Below are 9,650 nucleotides of genomic sequence, written 5' to 3' on the forward strand. Positions count from 1 at the left end.
CCCCCCCCCGCCCCGGTTCTCCTCTGCCCGCTGACCCTCTCCGCTTCTCCGTCTCTCTCTCAGGCTGTCCCTCAACGCCGCCCCCAAGGAGGGCAGGGGGGTGGAGGAGAGGCCGGCCTCCGCCCTGAGCTCCCTGAGCTACCGCAAGCGGCTCACCCTCAAGGACTCCATCGGGGGCACGGGGGACGAGGAGTCCCTCTTCACCACGCTGAGTGAGAGGGCGGCCTCCCCTGAGCGGCCTCCCCGCAGGGCCCGCCGTGGCCCCGGGGCCGCGCCGTCCGGCCCATGTCACAAGGCTGAAGATGTCGACGAGGCCAGCTCGGTCCTCTCGGAGGTCCGGAGCCGGGTGAGCCGGGGGCTGGAGAAAAGGTGGGGCTCCGATTTTGACGGGGCCTCCACGGTCTCGGCCCCGGTCAGCAGGGCCTCCTCGGCCACCAGGCACCAGGCCCGGGAGGACGAGGCGCGGTCCTCGTACAGCTTCTCGCTGTCGGGGTCCCCCAGCTCGCGCCGGAGCACGTCCAGGCTGGAGGGCCTCCCCGGGCCCCTGGGCCCTTCTCTGGGCCGCGTGTCCGGCTTTGGGAGGGAGAGCCCCGACTCCCGCCTGTCCCTGGGCCGGAGCTGCCTGGACGACTGGGAGGAGGATGGGGCCAGCGTAGCCCTGAGCGACCTGCATTCTCAGTACAGCCACCCCTCGCTGGCCCGCAGCCTCTCGGTGCCCCCCAGGCCCCGGAGCGCCGCCTCCGAGGAGCCCTCCGGCTCTGGCGTCCGGCCCGTCCGCCATCACTCCTACCTGGACCCGGACCTGGAGGCCGCCATCCAGGAGGTGCTGAGCTACAAGCCCGCCGAGTTCCGGCGCAGCAGTCTGAGGCCCGACTCGGATGAGGAGGACCGCAAGAGCGTCCGCAGTGTCCGCAGCGCCCAGCTGGGGGCCGGCGCCGGAGAGCGGGCGGCCACCATCCGCCGCTCGGCCTCGGCCGCCGACGTGTCTGGCTCTCGGGGCAGACACAGGAGCCGAGGCAAGAAGAGAAGCAGCAGCAGCAGCGGCGGCAGCAGCAGCTCCGGGTCTGAGCGGGCCTCCGGGAGGAAGCACCGCAGCCGGAAGAGCAAGAAGAAGTCCAAGAAGAGAAGGAAGAGGAAGGAGACGGAGTCCGAGTCCTCTGAGTCCTCCGAGTCCTCCAGCGGCTCCACCGTCTCGTGCCGCAGCCGCTCGAGCATCAAGAAGGGCCCGCGAGGGACGGAGCCGGCCTCCGAAGGCGAGGGCGGTCCGAGGGCCGGCAGACTGGCCCGCAAAGAGGAGAAGAGACGCAAGAAGGAGGTGGACAGCCTCATGATGCGCTACCTGTACCGGCCCGAGAGCGACTAATGCCGTAGGTGGGCCTCCCGAGCGGAGGCCAGCATGCGTGTGCTGTGGGGGGCGGGCTGCCGCCTACCCGTGTACTAATAGCAGGCCTGAGAGAGCTGCAGGCGGCGAGACCTGCGGGCGCCTAGGAGGCTGGAGAGAGGGAGGGGAGGTCCTGGGTTCAAATGTGGTCTCTGACACTTCCCGAGCAAGTCACTCTTGCCCCGTGGCCAAGCCCTCGCCATTCCTCTGCCTTGGAAGCAGTTTTAAAAAATGAAGGGGGACGACTCCAGGCCTGAGACATTCTGTCTCCTCTGATCTCTGGGCCTCAGTTTCCTCCTCTGTAAAATATGGGCCCAACATCCACAAGATCCCCCCCACCCCCACCCCGCTCTTGTGCTAGCCTCTTCTCCTGCCTTGGGCTTTCTTACTGACCAAGGTCTGGCTGTTTACTCTGGGCCGAGCCCATTGGGCTGTCTTTTCTCCTAAGTGGAATGATTTTAAGAGCACATTCCATGACACCCTCTGGTGCCAGGCAGAGAGACGGCATGGCTGCTATGGGAGCCGCTTTTTGTGCCAGAGGGAAGGAAGTCCACAGATGCCCAAGGTGGGCATTGATAAGTCAGCGTAAGGAAATCTGCCCCTTCCTCGGCCCAGCTGATCCCTTATTGGAGGTATCAGCTTCTTGCCAGGGCACGGAGGGCGCCCACCTTCAGTGGGACTGGACGAACCAAACCAGGCTCAATCCATCTCTGGGTGCCCGGTGCCCCTCGGCCTTCGTGCTTGTCCCTGGAGTGGCCTTTGCTTCTTCCTCTGACCTGGCCCCGAGCATTCACTAACGCTTCATGCGATGCTCATGAGCCGCGTGACTTTGGGCAAGTCACCCTCCCCAGCCTCAGTTTCCCCTGTAAGTGAGGGAGCTGGAGTTCATGGCCTTCGAGGATCAGTCATCCTCTCTAAAACCTCCAGATCATGGTTTCAGAGCAGGGAACACTTCAGTGTTGGCCCTTTGCCTCCCGCCCACTGAATTCTCCCGGTGCCCTTTCCTGGTCAGTCGGGTCCAGTCTTCCGAGATGCCCTCCGTATTCCTAATTCCTCACTAGCTAGAGCCCTTTCTAGGCCGCCTGCCCCTGGCTGGCTTTCTTTCCCGCCCTGTCCCCTGGGAGGAGGCAGCGGGGAGGGCAGCTTTGGTCCCCTCCATCCTCAGAGGCAGGACAAGAAAGGGTCGTTTCAGCCTGAAACGATAGACTATTGATGTCCGCCCAGCAAGCTGTGATCTAGAAGCCCAGGCCTTCTGGACACTCGCAGACCTCTCCAGACCTCTGTTTGTATCTGGACTCGGGAACTAACCAGCACTTCGTGCATGCCGTGTGTGTTTGTGGGGGAGCACCGTGGGATCAAAAGCAGGGCGGGTGCGTGGGACTGATGCCTTGATAACGCTTGGCTCCTACCTGGTGGTGACCGGCCGGGTGCCTCGAATGACCGCGAGAGGCCACGAGCTGGCTTGGCAGCGTTTGGGTCTCGGGGCTGTGTCAGGATGGAACCCCACCAGAGACCCCAGGGCTAGCCCAAAGCCTTCCTTTAGTCCAAGGCGTCTTCCCCTACTTAGGTCCCCAGACCGCCATGGCAGGCCTCTGGGGCCTCCTGTAAATCCCTCTCAGAAGCATCCCTAAACACTTAACATGCTGACATTATTACAAAGGAAACCATTTCTGTCCCAGTAGTTACACACGTGCATAAAAAAGCAGGTGAGGAGCCCCTCCTCTGGGCCATGCCCGTCTGCTCCCAAGTGGCAGATTGTTGGAAGGGGGTGCTTGAGAGCACTCAGGAAGGCGGGCCGTGCCGGGCAGCGAGAGGCCATCCTCCGCTCCACAGAGATCAAAGCCATCATTGCAGGAGAGAAACAGGAAACAACACATCGGACTTCCATCTTAGCAAAGCATCTTCTCCAGGGGGGCTATTGCCTTCTTGGCATGGAACACCCCTTGGTGTTTGGGTCAGAGGCAGCCAGAGCCCTGTACTTGGAATTGGTAATACCTGGGTTCAAACCTTACCCCAGACTCCTGTTCATTTGTGTGACCTTGGACAAGCCCCTCAGCCTTTCTGAGCCTCCATTTCTTCATCTGTGAAATGGGACACAGAACAGCATCTAAGTCACAGGTTGTTATGTGGACTAAATGAGATAATATATGAAAAATGCCCTACAAACAAAGCACTGTAAACATTTCAGCTGTATTGGTGATGATGATTTTTATTTTAATTTTTTTAACTTTTAATTTTATTTTTTTTATCAGACCTGATTTTTGTCAGATATTTTCATCTACCAATGCACCCTCTCTGCAAATTATATCTGAGGGAGTTGCCTTGGGCAAGGGGTTTGTTCAAATGGGCCAGAGTGAGACTTGAACCCAAAGCTTTTTGACTCCAAATACAGAGCTGTACCCTTTGCTGTGTTACATTATTACAGAGCCATCAAGGTAAGGCAGGCATGACAAAGAGCAGGGGTCGGCAACGTACGGCTCTCAGGCCATATCTGGCTCTTTTGAGGGCCAGATATGCTCTTTCTGCAGGAGCCATAAAGTCCATTTTTTTTCAGGCGCTGTTACAGGAGCCGCACTGTGAGCACTGTACGGCTCTCACGGAATTACATTTTAAAAAATGTGGCGTTTATGGCTCTCACGGCCAAAAAGGTTGCCGACCCCTGATGTAGGGCATCAAGAGCTGGCCTTGGAGCCAAGAAGACCCGAGTTCAAGTCTTTCTAGCCCTGACCCATTCTGGCTATACACAGGTCACATCATTTCTCAATGGCCTAGGCAACTCTCTAAGATTATATGTTGCCAAGAAGGTGCCAACCTGCCTTGGGAGAAGGAATTTCTTCCTCTTGGAAGTCCCTGTGCAAATGAAACCACATGTCTAGGCCCTGTCTCTCTCTAGACAAAATCGTACATTTAAAGCTGTAAGGGGCCTTAGGGATAATCTAGGGGCAGCTAGGTGGCACAGGGGACAGAGTGACAGGCCTGAAGTCTAGAAGACCTGGCTGGATAACCTGGACAAGTCATTTAACTTTGTTTGCCTAACCCTTTCTATTTTAGACTTGTTACTAGGACAGAAAGTAAAGGGTTTGAGAGAGAAAAAAAAAAATCTAATCCAGTACAAAGGAAGAGAGAGGTTTGAACCCAGATCCTCCCATTCCAAATCCAGTACTTATTTCCTCTGAGAACTAAACCCCAAACTGGAAGGATAAAGGTTGAGGAGAGAGAATCTGGCCTGGGCATGGGAGTCATTAGCTCTGAGCCCCCTGTCCCCTTGGATAGATGAATAATCAAAAAAGTCCATTCTCCTGCCAGCCAAGATACACTCTCAAGGCCCTTCTCACCTGGGAAAGAGGAGCACATCTGGAACTCCTATACATTGTCCCCTTGGGGAATTGGAGTCACCAATTGGCACAGGTGGCGTTAAGCCAGAACCAAACCACCCAACTGAGAAGCCAGGGAGAGAAGAGGCCAGGAAGAGAACTCATTAGAACCTTGTTGGCACAAGGCCCTCACTGGCATGGAGGTAGATAAACTGGCAGGGCTGGGGATGGGGAGGGAAGCCTAATTTCCCATCTGGTAACAGGGACCAGTGAGAATTCAGGGCACGAAGGCTGCAGTGAAGTAAGGGGGTTGGGGAAGAGTGGAACTTGCCACTCCAGGCTCTTCCAGAGGGAATTAGCGCATGTTCCAAATTGTTCTCGACAGCCCTGAACGAAAGATGCCGGCTCAGCTCACTAGGAAGAAGGCTTTTTAAACAATTTGGTTTAAATGTTCAAAATGGAAAGGGTGCAGCAGCTGAGTGCCAAGGGGCTTTCTCCACTGTGATATTAAGAAAGGTGGTTTGAGAATCCCCAAGGTGTTGGGAAAGTCAGGAATATAAGATGAAGAATTAAATATATCACCAACATTATATAGTGTCTTCTGTATACAGGAAGGTGCTTGGCTAAACAAACATTTTATAATTATGCTTTCATTTAATCCTCATGACAACCTTGGTGCTGTTATCTCCCAATTTACAGATGAGGAAACTGAGGCAGAGGCTAAGTGACTTGCCCAAGCTCACACAGCAAGGCAGCATCTGAGGCCAAATTTGAACTTGGGTCTTCCTGACTCCAGGCCCAGTGCTTTCTAGCATCCACTCACCCTCTCCCCCACCAGCTTCTGTAGTACCGAATGATCATTTAGATGACCAAGGACCCTGGACAAGAGCAGGAACTACAGCCTCCAGTCCAGAAGTGCACAAGAGGAAAGAAGTCAGTTCAGTTTGCCCAGGCTAAGCTGTCCCCATCGCACCCCACTGGCAGTAGAATCTTACTCCCCAGCCTCCCATTTTAGGGAACTAGTGAGAACAGCTCCCCATCCCCATCCCTTCTCTGGATACGCCACTGCTTCCCCCATCTCCCAGCAGACCATCAGCAAGCTCTGGGTATCTTCTAAAGACTAGAAAACGACAATTGCGAAGGAATCCGAACAACCAGAAAGCCTTAAAATAGAGGTTCTTAACCTGAAATGCATGAAGTTACTTTAAAATATTGTGATCAACTATATTGAGGAGCTAGGTGGGCACACAGCCCTTACTGCTCTTCTGCCTTGGAACCAATGCACAGGGTTGATTCTAAAATGGAAAGCAAGGATTTTTTTTAAAGGGAAGAACCCCTCTTTTTAAAAAATGCAGACTAGACTGTAATAATTCACGTTCATAAGACGTAGCCCATGGGCACTCTGAGATCCCAAAGTGCCTTCTGAATCATCAAAGAATGACTTTTTGATGTTTTTGTTTTGTGTATTTTGTTATATTCAAATTCCTTGAAAATTGGGAGCTCACATGTGGAATAGTTTATTCTCTTCACCAGAATACTTCCTTCCCCACGTCTTCCTGACAAGCAGACTCTGTGCCCATCCGGGCAGTAGCCCAGGCCAGAGATTACGCATGGAAGATTGACTTTTTCCATGTATTCTGATGAAAGCCACTGGCCCAGAGAAGTGGGGAGATTTTGTCTCCCCAAAACTAGCAAAGTGCCTGGTTACTTACATATTAAATGTTTATTGGATGGATGGTATTGCTTTTTAGGTCATCTCTCCCAGGATCAATCATTTTTTTAACCCTCACCTCCCATCTTAGAATCAATACCATGTATTGGTTCCAAGGCAGAAGAACAATAAGGGCTGGGCAATGGGGGTTAAGTGGCTTGCTCAGGGTCACACAGGTAGGAAGTGTCTAAGGCTGGATTTGTACCCAGAATCTCCTGCCTCCAAACTTGGTACTCTATCTACTGAGCTACCCAGTCACTTCCAGGATTAACCATTTTTCATGGGGTTAGTTGGAAGGGCCAGGGAGAATAGGGAATTGCCTCCTGGCTTCCCCTCCTCCAACTAGACATTTATTAAGTACCTCCAGTGTGCGAGGCACTCAAAGACCAAATGGAAAACTGTCCTTGCCTCAATAAACTTCCATTCTACTTCAGTCTATAAATAGATCAATGTGTTACAAGCCGATTTGAAGGGAGGAAAGGAAAGGATGGAGATTGAGGAAAGGCCTTCTAGAAGAGGGAGCATTTGACCTGAGTCTTGAATGAAGCTAAAAATTCAGAGAAGCAGACGTGAAGAGGGTTGCAAACCCAGAGTCAGGAGAAGGCAGTAAGTTTGGGGAGCAACAGGAATGTAGGGTATGTGAAGTCAGCCAAGCCAAGGAATTTGTATTTCATACCATGGACCATAGGGAGCCATTGAATGTTCCCCTCTCAGGTCAGATCTCTGAAGGACCACAGTTTATCTCTATGGGAACGCCTGCCAGGGCTGGTATGTGGGCATCAGAACCCAGCTGTGACAGGAGCCAGGGTCCCTCCCTCCACACACAAGTGGTCTGGGGGTGGCAGCCCTAGGGCCTTTGGTCATCTAAGTTGTCATTCTGTGCTGTGAAAGCCCTGGAAACTCCAGCCAGAAGCAGACGGGGAGGCGTAAAAATACAGATTTTTGCAATTGCAAAAATTTTCTTGCGTTTACTCAGGGTTCCAGGGCTGGGGCAAGTGAGATGAGTTTGCACAGTGCCTGGCACAGAGTAAGCATTTAATAAATGTCTCTCGACTGACTGACAAAGACATAATGACAGTGAGGCCTGGTTTGGAGTCAAGAACCTAGGTTAGGGGCAGCTGGGTGGCTTGGTGGACAGAGAGCCAGGCCTGGAAGGAGGAGATCCTGGGTTCAAATCTGGCCTCGGCTACTTCCTCGCTGGGTGACCCTGGGCAAGTCACTGAACCCCCATTGCCTAGCCCTTACCACTCTTCTGCCTTGAAATCTATTCTTAATATGGTTCTAAGACAGAGGTTAAGGGTTTAAAAAAAAATGTAATCTCGCTCTAATCTGTATGACGTTGGGCAAGTTATTCCTCTCTGGGTCTAAGTTTACCCATCTGTAAAATAGAGGTTGAATCACACAGCCTTTAAGGTTCCTTCCAGCTCGCAGTCCATGATCAGATCTTCCCAATAACTCAAAGAACTAATCATTTTTATATGTGTGAAGAATATGTGTTTATTTTTTATGTATTTATGTGTTTATATACATGTTTGTATTATGGAGTATCTATGTGACTGTACATGTATGTCAGGCACTGTGCTAATTGGAAGAAATAGAAAAGCCAAACCCATCCCTGCCCTCCAGGAGCTTCCATTCTAACGTGGGAGCTAACATGGAAGTAAGTAGGGAGTGGCGCAGGGAGCGGCGCAGGGAGCCTGCCTGGGTGGGAGAAGCCTCCTGCACGAGGTGGGCTACGACCCCGAGTCCTGAAGGAAACCAGAGATTTTCAGAAATGGAGGCGAGTGGGGAGAGCACACTGGAGTCAGGGTACAGACGGGCAGGGAGGCCAGTGTGGAAAACGGAGGAAACGGGAAGGGGCCAGCTTGGCCGAGCGCCTTAAAGGCCAGGCAAAGAGGTTCATCTCCTTCATCCCTCCCTCCTCCCCTGGTTTCTCTTCTGGACGAGCGGTCCCCTGGTTCTCGTGCTGGAGAACCTTCCCTCGGGTCCAGGTGGGCCAGAGGAGCTGCTGCTCTTCAAAACTGGCTTTGGGGGGCCGAGAGACCCTCCCCATTGAGCGCGTGTTCTTCTCTCCTTGCAGCCCTTCCAGCTACCAGAAGTCCCTTGCCCTTGACCAATCAGACGATGAGCATGCCCCCCTGGACCACACCACCCGATCCCGATACTCTCACAGCTACCTGAGCGACAGTGACACAGAGGCCAAGCTGGGGGACTCCAGTGCGTAGCCCGTGCATGCGTGGCATTCGGTCCGATGTCCCTCTCCCGACGTGGCCTGCTGTGGTCAGATACCTCTCCCAAAGGACGATGGGGCACTCGTCTCCCTGCCCTCCATACCAGCACCATCAGTCAGCTTGGGAAAGACCCCCTTTCCAGGGGGGACTCTCTGGGATGTGGGGGGCTCCTTCCCCCTGCCACGGCAAGAGGGCAAGAGGAGAAGAACGTCCAGAGAGAAAACTTAGAATCCTTGCCTGCCTCCTTCAGAATGAAGTCAGCAGCTTGGCTCAGCCATTCCCCCTGGGCCGAGCGAAGCACCCTTCTCAGCCCTCTTCCGTGGGGAGCTATGTTGGGACAGACTTCTCCACTGGGACATTCTTCAGTTGCTTTGTCCCCTGGAGGGAGCAGCCCCGGATCCTTCCCTCTGGGTGGGGAGGGCTTTCTCTTCTCAGTGCCTGCTGTCTTTTTTATTTTGTAATTTAAATACCAGACCTTTCCCCTGTCAAGGCCAAGTCCCCAGATAGGAGGAAGAAAGTGGCTCCCGGGATGGAGGGGTGAGATGGGGGGGGGATCATACCTCCATCTTCACTCTTTAGTTGGGCCAAAGACAAAAGCCCTTGGCTCGTCCCACTGAAGAGGAGGGAGAACACTCTGGCTTTGGGAGCCAGGTTCTGAGAGAGTGAATAGGATGGGGCGCAGCGGGTTCTGTGTGCAGCCTGACCATGCTAGGGCAGGACACTGGACACTAAGTGCAGTGACCTCATCCCAGGGAAATCCGAGTCAAGCCACTGCTTCCCTTACTCCTTAGGCCCAACAGACTGCCACAAGAACACAACCTCTGAAGAGGGGAGGCCTTACCTTGGGTGTTTAGGATCAGAAACACTGAAGACTGGGTTTTTCTTAGGGTGCTGTGGATGGGTGGGTAGGCGCTTTACTTCTTCATCAAGCCCTGATCCTACGTTCTGAGGCTTTTTGTGTGTGTGTCTCCTCTCTCTCTCTCTCTCTCTCTCTCTCTCTCTCTCTCTCTCTC

The 9,650-nt window shown here is 53.7% G+C and overlaps 1 protein-coding gene across 1 annotated transcript; it reads left to right on the forward strand.

The window, feature by feature from the left end:
- Positions 1-63: 63 nt before the first annotated feature.
- LOC123255098 (NF-kappa-B-activating protein-like) lies at positions 64-9,630 on the forward strand (the record flags this gene model as incomplete). The annotated part of the gene is made up of 2 exons (XM_044683953.1): positions 64-1,367; positions 8,487-9,630. A coding segment is annotated over one exon (1,300 nt), but the record flags the coding sequence as incomplete, so codon positions are not given.
- Between the last annotated feature and the right edge of the window lie 20 nt (positions 9,631-9,650).

Source organism: Gracilinanus agilis, unplaced genomic scaffold (assembly GCF_016433145.1).
Source record: "Gracilinanus agilis isolate LMUSP501 unplaced genomic scaffold, AgileGrace unplaced_scaffold39257, whole genome shotgun sequence".
In the NCBI taxonomy this organism is placed as follows: domain Eukaryota; kingdom Metazoa; phylum Chordata; class Mammalia; order Didelphimorphia; family Didelphidae; genus Gracilinanus; species Gracilinanus agilis.